Source organism: Mastomys coucha, unplaced genomic scaffold (assembly GCF_008632895.1).
Source record: "Mastomys coucha isolate ucsf_1 unplaced genomic scaffold, UCSF_Mcou_1 pScaffold9, whole genome shotgun sequence".
Lineage (NCBI taxonomy): Eukaryota > Metazoa > Chordata > Mammalia > Rodentia > Muridae > Mastomys > Mastomys coucha.
In genome coordinates, this window is record NW_022196915.1 from 59,632,558 (window position 1) to 59,650,379 (window position 17,822).

General features: G+C 38.2%; 1 protein-coding gene across 1 annotated transcript in view; it reads right to left on the reverse strand.

The window, feature by feature from the left end:
* The window catches only part of Rb1 (RB transcriptional corepressor 1), a 141,419-nt gene that overhangs the window by 8,054 nt on the left and 115,543 nt on the right, over positions 1 to 17,822 (reverse strand). Inside the window, exons 18-23 of the mRNA XM_031362507.1 lie at positions 12,954 to 13,069; positions 9,272 to 9,417; positions 7,738 to 7,883; positions 3,492 to 3,596; positions 2,288 to 2,401; positions 2,020 to 2,183 (exon numbers count right to left, since the gene is read on the reverse strand). Coding sequence (XP_031218367.1) covers positions 2,020 to 2,183; positions 2,288 to 2,401; positions 3,492 to 3,596; positions 7,738 to 7,883; positions 9,272 to 9,417; positions 12,954 to 13,069 — 791 coding nt within the window. The remainder of the gene's footprint in view (positions 1 to 2,019; positions 2,184 to 2,287; positions 2,402 to 3,491; positions 3,597 to 7,737; positions 7,884 to 9,271; positions 9,418 to 12,953; positions 13,070 to 17,822) is intronic.

Sequence of the window (17,822 nt, forward strand, 5' to 3'; positions counted from 1 at the left end):
AAGTATTAATCAGATTTTAATTAGGATTTATATTGGTATATAGTAAATGCTATTTATTATGTGAGATACTCCATTTGTCTTCATTTCAACCACATTACAGGGTTTGAAACTAGGGCCTTGTATGTGTTAAGTTAGAGCTTTTTCACTGAGCTACAATCCAAACCTTCTTTGACCTTTTAGTTTAAGACAGGGTCTCACTGAGTTGCCCAACAGGCCTTGAGTTTGTGACTCCCGGGCTTTAGCCTCCTAGGCAGCTAAGATTACAGGTCTCTGTTACCAGATTTAGTCTTAATTATAATTTGTATTTTTGATAATTAAGGTGAAAAAGCATTTCTATATGTAGCCCAATAGAGAAGTAGTAGTGTAGATTTTATTGTATTCTATTTCTTTGGTAAGTGGCATCCTTCCATGCATATTTGATCAATCACAATACCTAAGCATGTTGCATGAACAGAATGCTACGGTTTTCTAAAGCCTTTTCAGTGATGTGCCGATTAGGATGTTCATGATGTGACTTTTTTCCTGGCTAAAATGAGCACCAATGCATGCTGGGCTTGTTGTCTCATTCCTGTACTTGGGAGAATGAAGCAATGAATTTGAAGCTACCCTGGGCTATGTATTGGAAGATATAATTTCAAAGAGAAAACAATTTAAGAATAGCAATTGGGGGAGGTAGGAACTGGGAAGAGGGGAGGGTAGCAATCAAGATGTAAAGTGAATAAATTAATAAATTAATGAGAAAAAATAGCAATACAGAACTGATTTTGATTAAGATCAGCAAACAACCATCATTAGAATCATAATATGGATTACTTATCACCATCAGAAACTTCCTAAGTATACACTGCCATGTCATGTGGCAGCATGGGACTCTGTACATTTATTTAAGAAGGCATGGTGTGACATCTTAGTATGTTACAGAGTGAGCTGAGGATACCTGTACACACATAATCAGATACAAAGCACATCATACAAAGAGAGGGATCTAGACACACACAGGAGTCTTCCTTCATACTTTCAATTATGTTTTACTTCATATTTTTCTACAAAGTTTGGAAATTTAATCATAAGTGTGCATTACTCATGTAATTAAATGTACTACATGGGTATTTTCTAAAAAGCTAATAAAGCACTTCTTCTCATTTACTTTTCTTGTCCACCAGGTACAAACTACATGTACTGAAAACTGCTGCTGAGGTGGCATTAATTATACTAGTTAATTGGACTTCTACTTTATAAATGTTCAGCCAGTTTCATGATAACACATAATTAGTCCAGCGAAGGACTTCAAAGCCAGACTCTAAAATGTACTTACTTATTATTATTACTGAGTGTGTGTACGGTCTGTGTGTGTGAGTAAGCATCTCAAAGTCAAAGAACAACTTTTGGAAGCTGGTTCTCTACTTCTATCCAGGAATCAAACTCAAGTCTTTAGAATTTGTGTGTTGAGTATGGGTGGTACGTGCTGCTAGCCCTTATGACTCCATTTTCATAACAAGCAAAAGACTATGATCCATGGAACTTACAGTAAATTTTGAATAAACATTTTGGGTGTGATGGCACACACCTTTAATCCCAGCAATCAGGAGGTAAAGAATTCTGAATATGTACCCTGCTTGGTCTTACTTAGCAAGTTCTAGGCCAGCCAAGGGCTACATAGTGAGACCCTGTCTAAAACAAACAAACAAATAAGCATGTTAACCCAAATGTTCTACTTTGATGACTTATAAAACTATTAGTGTTTTCAGGCGCATGTGAATATTGGTTCTCAAGCTATATACGGAAGCCACTTCAGCAGCTGGGCAAGCACAAGTGATATACAAGCCCACCCAGGCACACACCTTTTCTTTGCCTACCCAATTCTTTTTACATATTCACTTAATGCACATAAAGAAATCAGACATCCAACAGCCTATCCTATTTTGAACTTTAAGAAAGCTTTACATTTTCATGCTTAAATCACAATTGTCAAGTTGAGTATTACTGTTGCTAGCATTCCCTTAAAAAGGACACACCAACCTTGATCTTGGAGTCATTTTGGTGGGTGTTGGCAGACCTTCTGAAATTTTATAAGGACTCTTTAAGGGTGATATATAGATGTTACCTCCAGGAATCCGTAAGGGTGAACTAGAAAACTTGTATGGGCTTCGAGGAATGTGAGGTATTGGTGACAAGGTAGGAGGCTAGACCCAAAACAAAAGGAAAAAAAGATTATTGATGTAATGTTTTGGTGGGATCCATTACTTTGTCATTAGCTTTCTCCAATTAAAGAATATTTTCAACATACCCTGGTAGAGGCATACTGTAAAATATTTGTTTTTAGTCTCTGCATGAAAACTGAGTTATAGAATACTATAATGGAATCAAACTCCTCTTCTCTGATCAAAACACGTTTAAAGGTCTGAGGAAAAAAAAAACATGTTAAATAAATTTAAGACCTTCTCTTTAACTTTTCTTTTAAAGTAATTATACATAGTTTTATTTTTTAAAAAACCACGTTTTATACAGAAAACAATAATCTAACAAAGGCTCCCTTAGATTGAAATTATAGATACCCTATTTAAAGTAAAATGTCACCAAGGTGATCTAGAGAAGGGGCTTGGCAGCCACAGACAGAAGGCTGGCCATTCTACAAGGGAGTTAGGCTGTGCTCCCGAAACCCAGCACCATCACCACCACCACACGGACAACATTCACTGGCCTGTAGCGGCCTCCAACCCCTCATCTAAAGGGTGTAGAACATGTACACCACTCTCTTGCAAGAAACAGACATTTTCTAAGTAGATTTTACAAATACTTTTATTTTTATAAGCAGGGTCTAGCTAGTTAACTTCATACTTGTGATATCTTCTTCTCACTTGTTCTGAATAGGAATTATGGGTCTGGGGCACCAGGTCCAACTGTGTAAATGCTAATTAGGTAAACCTAAAGAAATTTTATGGAGTGCCTCTGTTAAACAATCTATATAACTAATTTAGAAAATAACTCCGAATATATGAGCAAGACCAAACTGGTCTGTATCACTTTCCAAAAAATACAATGACAGACTGAAACAATAACTCAGGCTTCACTGCTGTGTTCCAGGACGGTGTAAAATGTGTGTCAGACTAAGTGTGTTTTACCAAGATAACATCTCTGTGGGAGAGGAGATTAGAGACACAAAATAGGCTTGCATTGGGAATTTTTGCTATGTCTTTATAAGGATTCACTTACAGTATCTTTTCCTGTGGAAAAATAAAAACTCATATATTATGTCAAAGTTTATTTCAAATATCCCAGTTATTATTATATACAAATATAGTATTATTTATGAACATTAACTATTGAATTTGGACTTCATAGTTTGCCATAGTTTTATAATTATACTTCAGCTACAAATAATTAACCAACATTATAAAAGTAAGTAAGAATATATGATCTCCATTTAACAACTGAAGTAAATTATGAATACTGATTTATTTGTCAAAGTCTTACCATGAGCAACTACCTACCTCCTGGGCAGCATGAGGAAGATCCTTGTATGCAGTTACAATGATTTTGAACTTAAGGTCGATGTTCTTCACCTTGCAGATGCCATACATAGAGCACATCATAATCTAACAAGAAAGTGTGACACAGGCATAAAGGACTTTATTATGCCACCTTGCTTTTTTAAGTATTATTAAAAGAAGGAAGTTTAATTTCTTCTGAGTTTTCCCCTTATTCTGACCTGTTCAAAAGTCTATGTAAGTTATTTAATCAAAACATTCATACTTACAGAAAGAAATGCAAGCAGCTAACTCAATTACTCATGGCTGACTACCAAGTTTGTAAAGTACTCTGACTTTGGCTTCAGTTCTTTAGTTTGTATCAAAAGTGTTGAAACCAGAACAAACTAATTGTATGATTAACACTGTTTTAAGGTTGTGTGACAAGTTTCAAGCTATCAATTGAAGTGACATGTAATAATCTGGGGAGTAAGGAAATACTGCTGACAGAGACCTTATATTGCTAACGGAGCTGTGATCTGTGATTTGAATGTAGGGTAGATCCATTTTGTTGCTCAATTTTTATTAGAATGTATCCTTATGATAAGTGGATTTTCTATATGGTATCTTTCAATAAAACAATATTTAAAAGGCAAAACTAAGATTTGAAAATGATTCCCTGGGGCCTTAAATATCAATTTTTAAAATGTGTATGGATTTTTTTAGCCTGATTCAAGTGTTCATCATTTCTGTAACATTTTTGCTCCCATCTGCTATGACCAAAGATTTCTACTCCTTGTGCCCTGCCCGTGTCTGATGAGCGTCACACTGAGAGTGCCACTGATGATGCAGCATACCAATGGATATTTTTCTTCTATTTTACAATATTCAAGTATCACTCATAAAACTCTGAATTGCAAAAAAATATATACTTCTAGGAATCTGGATTTCTCTTTTATAGAAAATGGTAGGAACATAAAGTAATAAATATCTATTTAAAAACACAATGTACTGCCACTTATACATCAAAATGTATGTTAAGTTATAATAATTTTTTTTGCTTAAAGCATCATTGTTGTTGGGAACATTACCAATCTCACTGATTATATGAGGATCTTATGAAAAATTATATTCCACTAACATAACTAAGATGAAAAATAAAAGTCCCTCAAGCTATACAAAATGTCAGTATTGACTGAAAAATAAAAAAGCTAATTTTGAATTTTGTGTAAGTGTTCACAAACAAAAGCCCATACCCATGGGACCTCATTGGTGAATTCAGCAAAATTTCAAGAAGAAAAAAAGGACTCGATATCAATACCAAGTCTTCAAAAATTCTTCTGAAGTTAGAAGTTCCCCACTAACTTTATGAAGCCAATACTTTGCTGATACCAAACTCACACAGATCAACAAAGAAAAAAATTTCCTTTATTATTGAAAAGAATACATAGGAATAAATAATAGCTAATAAAATAAATGTAAGACTTTTATTCTGAAAACTATAAAATATTACTGAAAGAAATTAAAACCTGGAAGGGTGGAAGGGAAACGAATATGTATGGATTGAAGACTTCATGCTAAATGTGACATCCTCCAAGCTGACATATTAGTCAGTGCAATTACTTTCAAAATCTTCAGAGAAAATGACAAGTCAGTCCTAAAACTCATATGGAAATTTAAGTTTCAGGACAGTTAAACTGATCTTGCAAAAAGAACAAAGTACAATCGTATCCCTTTATTCCAAAAAATTAGAATGCTATAGTAACTAAGACAATGTACATTCTCACCAAAATAGCTGCATAGACGAACAGAATAGAAACGAGTCTCAGCAATGTGTACACTTAAAAAAAAAAAAAAATCAATAGAACTTTCAACAGCTGTCAACAGAGAAGGAATTAAAAAAAGAACACATTTCAAGGGATGGTGGGGGATGGGCAAAGCTCAGCGAAGGATCTACCACAAAGCAAGAGGCCCTGGATTAACATCAAGGAGAAAGGAAGAGGAAAGGTGGGGGTGGGGCGTGGTGCTGGAATAACTGGAAGCAGAAGCCCTCCCCTGCCCTCTTGCAAAACTAAGTCAAAGTTGATTGAAACTTAAATGGGAAACTAAGAGTACAAAGCTCTTGGGAAACACGAGGTCTTGATGCCTTCAAACTTGAAAATGTTTCTGTTTACACATCAAAATAACAGTAACCAAAACAAACAAACAAAAACCCAAAGGTGACCTGAAGTTTCTCAGAGGGTAAAACATTTTCAGAACACATATATCATAGAAAAAGATATATACAGACATATTTTTTAAAAAATCATTGCAGCCTGGTGTGGTGGTTCATGCCTTTAGTTCTAGAACTGAGGAGGCAGACTTAGGCAGATCTCAAACTCATGTTTGAGGCCTGTTTGTACACCACCATGCTCAGTGAGGAAGATTCTTGCTGCGTTTTTCAGAAAGGATTTTAACACACACTCCTCTAAAGATGTTCAATATCATTAGCTATCAGCTACATACATGCCTGTGACCCTAGCCCCCAGGGGATCCAATGTCTCTGGCTTCCACAGGCACTGTAAAAATGCACGTACTCACGCACAGAAACATCCACCCAACCCCACTTAAAAATAATAATTCTTTACAAATAAAACATAAAGTGGTAAAGCTGTTTAAGAAAATATCCCAGCCATTTATCAAAAAGGTTAAAAATTTATCATATGACCCAGCAATTATACTTACATATACATAGGAAAAATAAAAACATGCTTCACAAACCATATATATGAATAATCATATTATTCATAATAGATCAAAGAAGAAACAATCTAGTTTCTATCAATTGATGAATTATAAACGTAATGTGGTATGTGATAGAAATTACAACACAGATGACCTTGAACCTGTGTTCTATAAAAGAAGCCATACTCAAGGGAATAGAGCTCTGTGGTAGAACATTTGCCTAGTATTTGCAAGGCCACGGACCTCAATACTCTATCCTGTACACCTACACACACACACACACACACACACACACACACACACAGTCATTTTCTCTCTCTCACACACACACACACTCACACACTCTCTGTCTTACTCAAACACACACACACCCCTACACACCCCAAACATGAAATTACATATGATTCTATTTACATAAAATGTTCATATTAGGCAAATCTACAGAAAAAGAAAGTAGATTTGTGTTGTTAGGGCTCTCAGAGGCAACAGAGTTGCTCTCTCTCTGTTTTTGTTTTTTTGTTTTGTTTTGTTTTGTTTTGTTTTTTAAGACAGGGTTTCTCTGTGTAGCCCTGGCTGTCCTGGAACTCACTCTGTAGACCAGGCTAGCCTCGAACTCAGAAATCTGCCTGCCTCTGCCTCCCAAGTGCTGGGATTAAAGGCGTGCACCACCACTGCCTGGCTCAGTTTCTCTTTGGTGTGATAAAATGGTTTAAAATAAAATAGATTGTGTTAGTAGCTTTACAAATCTACAAATATACTAAACCATTGAATTACACATTTAAAATGTATGCTTTGAATGGTATATGAATTACATTAATAAACTGCTACACACTCCTCTAAATGTTGCTTTTTAATCCCCTTTAAGAAGAGAGGAAGCTAGGAGGGATCTGCTCATAAGCCCCTTCCCTTTGCCTCTCTCCTGTCCTGTTTTGGAGTCTATGATTCTTTTTAAATCTTGTTGTTGTTGTTGTTGTTGTTGTTACTAGGATTAGAGCACCAGTGCTTTGTGTACCATAGGCAAATGCTTCACCACTGAGCTACATCACCAGCTTTTTATTATTTTATTTTGAGACAGGGTCTCACTAAGTGGACAGGGTAGTCTTGAACTTATCTTATAGTGCTGGCAAGTCCTTAAATTTATGAGCCTTTAGTCTCAGCCTCTCAAGAATAGTTGTGATTACAGGCATATATTATCACTCATGGTTAGATCCCTGGCCAGGCCCTGGCTGGCTCATGTCATTTCCACAGTAAAATGAAATCTAGCTTATCACAATATAGAAAAGGTTAATGCTTAATGGGTTATTTGGTAATGTTTAAAAAAATAAATGATGTTTGTATCATTAAATAGCTATTAAAATATATACCTCTAATTTGTAAGAGCTATATCAAAAAATATAAATGGTACTGAACAAGGTACCCATCATATAATATATGATAATATACATTACTAAGCTAATGTAGCTGTTCGCGTGAATCTAATATTTATATCAGCACACAGTTAACAATAAGCAGGAAGAAACGATGGTGAAGTGACTGATTTTCTTACCTGGTCCAAATGTCGGTCTCTCATAAGCTCATACTCATTTTGTAACGTATGCTGAAACAGAGTCCAGATGATGTGCTCTAGCTCTGGGTGGTCAGACAGAAGGCGTGCACATAGTGTATTTAGTCGGAGATATGCTAGACGGTACACTACAGATGGAAGGGGAATGGAGCCTGTTTACTGTTCATTCTCACTTATGAGTGGATTTTTTTGAAACATTAAATTCCTTTATAGTATTATAAGTAGCATTTAAACAACAACCTAATCTCTAAGTCTATTTTCCTTAAACAAATGATTCCTAGTATTAGCAGTGTTACATACACAAGGCTCAATAATACTTGCTGAATCAGCTACTACATTTTGAAACCAGGGCAGAAGGGAAAGGTCATATGATGTTGTGAAATCAGGGAAACAAAATAAGATTTGCTTTCGTTCTGTTGGTAATTATTCAGCATAGATGTTGGAAATTTCCATTAACAATATTAAAGACATTATTTTTTTTTAAAAAAAGATTTATTTATTTTATATATGTTAGTACACTGTAGCTGTCTTCAGACACACCAGAAGAGGGCATCAGAACCCATTACAGATGGTTGTGAGCCACCATGTGGTTGCTGGGATCTGAACTCAGGACCTCTGGAAGACCAGTCAGTGCTCTTAACCACTGAGCCAACTCTCCAGCCCAAGACATTATTTTTTATAATGGAATTGCAAGGGATTATTCTTTATACCAATCCTAAAAGAAAAATTCATACCATGCATTTCTCTATAAGTACCAAAGGAACATAAACTTGAAAATTGTAAACTGTACTAGTGCAAAATGCCTGTGGCAGAAAGTTTAGTTTAAGAGTCTCACTACAAATACAACCTCTGAGAGAAAGAATCTGTGTTTTATACATTTACTCATAGTTCAAGCTGTTCCTTTAAAGACTTGCATAAACAGAACTCTTCAAAGCTAACAATTTATCCCCAAAGGCCATACTTGAGAAGGGATTGTCACAACATCTACGGCCCTATTGTAGATTTCTTAACGAAGCCATCTAGGTGGCACCCCAATATCCTCACTTATACAACCACAGAATGTTGTGAAACTTGATTAGTCGACTTCTTAAATGTCCTGAACATCCAAGAAATATGTCTGTACTGGGCAATATCACATCGTATCATCTAAACTCTAAACACGTACTTGAAAAGCAAAGTAATATTGGTGAATTTCCAAACACTAATTTGAAGACAAAATAATGGAAGCAAGAACACTAAGGTCAAATCTTCTAGTGTTTACTATATAGCATATGTAGTAGTACTATATAGCTAGCCCCTCTTTAAAGCATTTTATATGTATTACTTGTCCCCTAATCCCTGTAAGTTAATATTATTATAGGGTATATTATTATCATTTTTTTTTTCATTTATAAGCAAAGAAACCAAGACATTGAGATATCAAGTGATATGCTCAAGTGTCACACACCCTAGGTCCTGGAGTCACAACTTAAGCTAGCCTATGAGTCTATGCTCTAGAAAGGAATCTTTCACTGACCTTTCTTGTAAAACAGGGAAAGGGAGGTAGACTTCAATGGCTTCTGAGTATGCAAGGCTGAGGCTGCTTGTGTCTCTGTATTTGCAGCAGAATTCACACGTGGAGTGGAAGTTCTTTTCTTTGGGGATCTTAGAGGAGAAAGATACCTAGATATATACAAACAATAAGTGTTCATTTCACACCCACACATACACCCACGCCCATACACATAAATTGTGTTCAATTATACTCATGTAGTCAGACACATTTTACCTATTTGATCTAATATTCTATACCAAATTCCAGGAGATGGCTACTTAAATACAAGATGGGAAAGCTAGCTTAACAGCTACCTTTCCAAACTCCAATGTCCCTGACTTTCCTTTCCTTACATAACTGACAACTGTAAAATTACTTAAGTTGTACAAAAGCAGGTCTCCCTTGAGCTCTAGATGAAAATATCCAATTATGTAATGGATAGTACAACTAGATCCTCAAACCTTCTATGGCTAAAGCAGAACTCCAGATTCCTTCAGCTTGTCTTTCTCATCTTAAACAAATGTTACTACAACACATCTAGTGTGTTAAAGTAAAAAGCCTAGGAATGAAATTTTAAAATTTCTCAATTTGTCTAGTTCCTCACATGTGCTGCAAATCAAGTAAACATAAACCTGTTATACAGAATACCCAGGACACAACCCACAGGACTCAGGAAGGCTAACAAGCCCAAGGACCCAAGTGAGGATGCCTCAATTCCACTTGGGAGAGAGAAGAAAACAGTCATGAAGGGAAGAAGGGGAGGGACCTTGGTAGAAGAGGGGACGGGGACGGGGATGGGGGCTGGGGTGTGGGGGAAGGGTGGAACATGATCAGGTAGTGGGGGGGAATAGGACTGAAGTCTTGAGGGCCTGCAGAAAGAATGAAAACAGGTAACCTTGGGTGGTAGGACCCTCTAGAATGTACCAGAGACCTGGGAGGTGAGAGACTCTCAGGACTCAAAGGGAAGGAGTGGGGAGAAGGAACTTGTAGAATCCACCTCCAGTAGAAAGAAAGGACATCAAGGATCAGGATGGGGTTGGTGTCCCACAGTCAAAAGCTCTGACTCAGAATTGTTCCTGTCTGAAGGAACTGCAGGGACAAAAATGGAGAAGAGCCTGAGAGAAAGGGGGTCCAGCAAGAGGCCCAAATGGGGATCCAGCTCAAGGGGAGGCCTGGGCCCTGAGACTGTTACTGATGCTGTGGTGTACTTGCAAATAGGAGCCTAGCATAGCTGCCCTCTGAGAAGACCAACAAGCAGCTGAAAGAGTCAGATGCAGATACTAATGGATGGAAGCCAGGAACCCCTGTGGTTGAATTAGGGAAAAGCTGGAAGAAGCTGAGGAGGAGGGTGGCCTCAACTGACCTGGATCCCTGAGATCTCTCAGACACTGAGCCACCAACCAGGCAGTATATAGTAACTAATATGAGGCCCCTGACACATATAGCTGAGGACTGCCTGGTCTGGGTTCGGAGAAGATGCACCTAACCCTCAAGAGACTGGAGGCCCCAGGGAGTGGAGAGGCCTGGCAGGGTAGGGGGTGGGGTACATCCTCTTGGAGATGGGGGTGGGGAGTTGGGGTTGGGGGTGCTGAAGGAGGTAGGGGATGAGGAGCAGTCAGGGGAAGGGGACAGACTGGGAGAGGGGATGAAGTGGGAGAGGAGATGAAGTCTGGACTGTAAAAAAGGATTAAAGAATAAAAATAAATAAATTTAAAAATATTCTCAATTTGTCTAGTTCCTCAAATGTGCTCTAAGTCAAGTCAATATAAAACTTGCTATTTCTATCTCAAAATACATTCCAGACCCTTCATTTCCAGCTTTAATGTTTATGATAGACCAAGATACTTGTATCCCTTCTTTCTTTCTTTCTTTATTTTATATATATGAATACACTGTTGCTCTCTTCAGACACACCAGAAGAGGTTATCCGATCTCATTACAGATAATTGTGAGCCACCATGTGGTTGCTGAGAATTGAACTCAGGACCCCTAGAAGAACAGTCAGTGTTCTTAACCACTGAGCCATCTCTCCAGCCCCTGTATCCCTTACTTAGAATATTCAATCTTTGAACTTTTCTTTCCATTTTCTTGACTGGACATCTCCTAGCCCTCAAGCCTTCCCATATTTCAAATAGCAACTAGATAGTTTCTTAATACAAAGTATTCAAAGTTGCATTTGTGTTTAAATGGTTTCCTACTACCTTTATAAAATCTAGGCATTTAGAGAATCTAGCCCCAGTGTGCTGCTTTAACTTTACATTTACTACTTTTACTATGACCCATCCACCCTGGGTTTGTTTGTTTCTTTTTTTTTTTTAATATTTTAATTTTTAAAAAATTTTTCACAACAGGGTTTCTCTGTATAGCCCTGGCTGTCCTGGAACTCACTCTGTAAACCAGACTGGCCTCAAACTCAGAAATCTGCCTGTCTCTGCCTCCCAAGTGCTGGGATTAATAGTCCATAATACAGGCATTTTCCCAAAAGAGGAAAGTTCTTGTCTTGTCAGCATTAAGTTGCCTCTCAGGTCTCCAGTCAAAATATCACGTCATCAGAAAAAGGGAAGCCTCTCTAAACGTTCTCTTCCCTCCTGGGTCTAACCTTCCCATCATTCCATTTGTTTCATTGCCACATGAGTACTCCAAACTAAACTCTTACTAGTGTATTTATTCTCTGCTTCCTTCCTCAAAGATGAAAAGCCTTGTCAGGGAGAAGAACCAGGCTATCGAATCACACCAGTGACTGGCACTGTTAACCTAGCACTGTCAAATAAGCATTTCCTGAATTACAGGAAAATATAAAGCTGACTTTTGTGAAAATATTACCTAACAAACAAACTCATGCATGAATACACAGTCTCTGTGAGACAGAAATACTTTGGGTGAAAGTTACCATGAAGATGACATCACAGGAAAATGGTTCATCACAGAATGCTGTATTTCTACACAGAATCAGGCAGAAACATGAAGCACACTTCTATGAAAGGATGTAGCTAGAGGGCCAAAAGAGCATGGTATTGTTATCTGACTACTTGGGTTCATTTATGTGCAGCTTAAGCAAGTTCCCTTGTTTCCCTCATTGCTATTTTATGGATGCTGATTCAGTATCTTCTACCTTATGGGGCTGGTAAGAACATTTAGTGAAAAATGTCAATCTGAAGTAGTTATGTAAATGCTCCAAATACAGGGAGCCCTCACTAAATGTTAGCTGTTTCTTCTCTCAGCATCACTACTACACACTAGCCATGTGTGTCTATGCTACTCCATACCTATGCTGTGCCTCACGGCAAACAGCCTGATACATATGCTCTGCAAATGTCTCCTGCTTTCTGGCTGTTTCAGATACAAGTTCTGGCTCTTGGGATATTGCCTCTTGCTTTTCCAATTTTCCTGCTGAAACCCTGTGTGATCATTAAGACCTATCTAAAGTGGTATTATCCCTGCCATGCACAAATCCCCACTACACCGACACCATGTGATTCAGCAGCTTTGTACTTCTTTATTTGGCCTTATTTAGGTCATGTATCTTATATTCCTAACTCTTAAAGAAAAAAACACTATCTTAAGCAAAATTTCAGTTCTATAATTTCTATGTAGTGCTTTGAGTTCCCCTTATGGTCAAAGTACGTGTGCAGTTTGAATGAAAACATAATGCATTTTTACTTACATGTCTGCTGCGGTGTGGTTGCTCTGGAGAGGGAGGCTGAGAGGACAAGCAGGTTCTAGCTGGTCAGGCCCTTCTCCATCCTTGGACTGCTTAATGAGATCAAATAAAGGTGAATCCTGGATAAAAGAAAATGGCATTACAACAGCATCAGCAGCTATGGCTTTTCTGAGTACATATGAAGACTATGCTTGGTTTTTGCAGGATATTTGATCACACTGTGAACCTGTGATTGTGTTATTTATTGAAAAAACTTGTTTCTATTTGTGGTGTGGCTCAGCCCTTGACACACACCTTTAGTCCCACTGGCCAGAATACAGACATGCCCTCGTAAACACCTTTAATCCCAAACAGTGAAGGTAAAGTTCGTTTGTAGAAGTGATGTCTAATTGAGTGGCAGACAAAGTAACAAATCAGAGAAAGATTGACAGAATAGTATACCCCCAACTCTCAAGAGAAGAGAGAGGAAAAAGGAGGAGGGAGCTGCGCAGAGAGAGAGAGGTTGCAGAGAAAGTAGTCAGGGTGAAGACAGACCGAGCTGGAGAAGGAGAAGGAGGCAAAAGATTAGAACATATTGCCAAAGTTAGTGTGAGGCCACACAGAGCAATTCAGTCAGAGACACCAAATTGAAACAGTCAGCTTGGAGGAAAGTCTTAGCCAAACAGCATTGCTGAGCCAGCCAGCCAGAGTTTAGAAAGAGTAAGAAAGGGTGAGTTTATTCAGCAGTAAGTCTAAGAGGCTGAAAACATTCTAGGCCTAGATTAGAATGCATGGAACCTAGAAGCTTCCAGGACTAGGCCCAGGTTAGCAGACAGAAGCAGTAAGCGTCAGAGGCAACAATTACTCAGAAGATTAAAAAGTACTTTTACACTATGTGACATAGTTAAGTACTATTAACTTTAGGCAGAATGAGATCTTTTACTCCATTTTGAAATTCTTACTTGCCAATTTTGATACTGTGTGCATGCACACATAAAAACAGAAGAAATATGATATTAAATATCCTCCAACTTGCATCTTGGCTTTGATTTTTTTTGAATATTCACTTACATATAATAAGATGTATTAGTGATAAAACCAAAGTTTAAAATACATGATTCATTTATGCTTCAAATATAACTTATACACATGGTGGACTATAAGTTTATCAACATTTTAGTTGCATTTTTTTGTCTATGATATATCACATGCGGTAGCATCATGTTTGGATGTAGAAAGTTTTGGATGTGGGCTGGAAAATAGCCCAGAGGTAGAATGCCTTCTTAGTCTGAATAAAGCTTTTTTTTTTTCCCCCCCGTTTTTTCGAGACAGGGTTTCTCTGTGTAACCCCGGCTGTCCTGGTCTACTCTGTAGACCAGGCTGGCCTCGAACTCAGAAATCCACCTGCCTCTGCCTCCCAAGTGCTGGGATTAAAGGCATGCGCTACCACCACCTGGCCTGAATAAAGCTTTATACTCTACCCCCAAAAGAACAATAAAAGCTTTGGATTTTGAATCATTTCAAATTTCAGACCTTAGGCTAATGATGTGAAATATTATTAGAAAAGAAGGTAAAATGTAGGCAAAAGATGCACAAAATATTCAAAAAAAGTAGGGAGAAGAAAAGAAGTTTATGGGCAGAATGTACTAAAATGAAAACAACTGCAGGGCAGTGGTGGCGCACACCTTTAATCCCAGCGCTTGGGAGGCAGAGGCAGGCAGATCTCTGAGTTCGAGGCCAGCCTGAACTACTAGGTGAGTTCCAGGACAGCCAGGGCTACACAGAGAAACCCTGTCTTGAAAAACCAACCAACCAAACAAACAAAAACAAAACAACAACAACAACAAAAAAGAAAACAATTAGTGTTTAAAATAACAGTTAGACCTCCAGTAAAGTGGATAAAAAAGAGAAAAAGGAGCTAATTAGTCTTAGGAACTGAAAGGAGAACATAATATAAAAGATATGAAAGGTAACAGGGAACTTAAAAAATTATGTCCATCAATTAGAAACTTAAACTACATGAACAAGCCCTACAAGTATTATCAAAGCTCAATGAAAAATAATATAATTTGAGCAATCTTATCATTACTAAAAATCCTAATCAGAGCCGGCCAATGGTGACACACACTCTTAATCCCAGTCTGAGGCAGACAGATCTCTGAATTCAAGGCTACCCTGGTCTATAGAGCTGGCACTGTTAGCTTACACAAAGAAACCTTATCTGGAAAAAACAAAAACAAATAAAACAAAACAAATAAATAAAAGAAAAGAAAAACAAAAAAATTGAACCCTAATTTAAAACTGCTCCATAAAGAAAAGCCCCTTTTTATTTTACAAGAAAATTTTTATCAAAACGTCAAAGGAAAGATACCTTGCTTTTAGTTGAACTCTTTCTAAATTGAGAAGATGGAAACATTTTCATATCTCCTTTTATGAGTTAGTAAATCACAAGAAATTACAATGATCCCTTGCGTTGTTCATGGGAGATGGAAAGTGACAGAAAGCAGAAGCCTGACATTGAGGTAGGTGCTGCTCTTACAAAGCAGAGGACCCCAGTCAGCTCCCAACACCCATATAAAGCAGCTTCAATCACCTGGAACTTCAGCTCCAGGGGACCCAACACTCTTTTCTTGCCTCTGTGGGCATTTGCACATGCACATATAGACATGCATGCAGACACATAGACACACATGTATATGCATAAATAAAAAATATCTTAAGAAACAGAAATCACAATAAAAAAAGACAACAAATTCTGAACACATACACAATACTAAAGCCATAATTAATTAAATTCACTCTTTAAAAAATAAGCAATGCCAGTCAAGGATGGTCAACATAAGAAGTCATACAATACAGGGTAACAAGAATGAACAGGGATATCAGATATAAAAACCTGAATGTGGAAGACATAAATTAAGTGCTAACCTACCTACTCACTACATGGTAAAATGGTAGATGGAAGCCCAACAGTAAGGAAAAGCAACAAACCAAACGAACTCTTATTTTTTAAATTATTTGATTTTATGTGTATGGCTGCTTTATGTGCATATATATGCACCATGTGCACACAGCATTTGTGGAAGCCAGAAAGGATATTGTAAGTCCTTGAACTGGAGTTACAGATAGTTATGTGCCACGTGGGAGCTGGGAATCAAACCCAGATCCTATGGATGAAGAGACAGTGCTGTTAACCACAGAAACAACTTTCCAGTCCCCACATGAACTCCTTACTCTCCAGAAGGTCTGGAAGCCAGGCTACCAGATAATACCTTGGGCAGTGAGGCAAAGGGGAAATTAGCAACAGGAAGACTGGCTGAGTCCACCTATAGCTAAGCTAAACAAGACATTTGCCTCCCCTACCTACAGTGATAAACAAGCTATAGAGATTTGGTGAGCATCAAACGAAGAGCAGCAAATATTCTTAATGGCTGAGCCAACTCTCCGTTTCTGTCTGCTTTTGAGGCAGCATCTCACCCTACAACCTGCCCTGGCCTGAAACTTGCTATATAGACCAATTTGGCCTCCAACTCAGGTATCATTCTGTCCCTGCCTCTTGGATGCTGGGATTAATGGTGTGTACCACCACACCCAGCAAGGTTCACTTTTCTTAAAGTTCTATTTTGTAAAGTAGAGATATTTGGGTAAGATTATTTAAATCACAGTATTGCAAAGTTAGATGATGCAATAAGAATTTAGACACTTAATGTTTAACACAAAGTATTTGATGATACAATGGTTATAGTCTTTATAAATGCCATTTACAAAGGATTAACATATCTCTCAAATGTAAACATAAGCCAAATTATCTATCCATCCACCAAGTACATATGCCTATTTTGTCCTTCACTCAGCATCTTCACGTTATGTCTATGTACAACATGAACTAATCATTCTCAATCAAACAATAAAGCAAGCACCCCTTCCCCCTGCCCTTCTGTGCTTGCTCCTTCTTTGTTTCAGATTTTTCCCCCAGAGCATTCCAAGGCTCAACCAACATTACTATTCTCACTTGCTCAAACAGCAGCTCTAGAGTGATGCTGTCCCTAGACACCTTAAGAGGGCTGAATGTCCTCTCCATCTCAACCACAACTGCTTCAGTCTTAGAGCACTTATCATTACGTGTCATGGCATCTGTTTCCTTGCTTACTACTATCTCTATTAAAATTCAAGATTCAGAAAAGCATGGGTTTTGCCAGTTCACAACAGTTATTTCTAATGTTTAAGACTGCTTTGCAAATAGTAGGGGCTTGTCTTAGTCAGGGTTTCTATTCCTTCACAACATCATGACCAAGAAGCAAGTTGGGGAGGAAAGGGTTTATTCAGCTTACTTCCATCTTGCTGTTGATCACCAGAGGAAGTCAGGACTGGAACTCAAGCAGGTCAGGAAGCAGGAGCTGATGCAGAGGCCATGGAGGTATGTTTCTTGCTGGCTTGCTCAGCCTGCTCTCTTATAGAGTCCAAGACCTCCAGTCCAGGGATGGCACCACCCACAAGGGGCCCTACCCCCTTGATCACTAATTGAGAAAATGCCCCACAGCTGGGTCTCATGGAGGCATTTCCCCAACTGAAGCTCCCTTCTCTGTGATAACTTCAGCTTGTGTCAAGTTGACACACAAAACCAGCCAGTACAACCCTTTCCTCCCCAACTTGCTTCTTGGTCATGATGTTTGTGCAGGAATAGAAACCCTGACTAATACAAATTGGTACCAGCATAATGGGATATTCCTGTGACAACCTGACCATGTTTTGGGGAGGACTGTGGAAGGACTTTGGAACTTTGAGCTAGAAGAACCACTGGTTGTTAAGAGCTCTGTCGGATGTACTGTGGGAGCTTGGAAGATCATGTTGAGAACAGTGCAGAGATGGAGGCCTGGCTTGTGAAATTTCAGA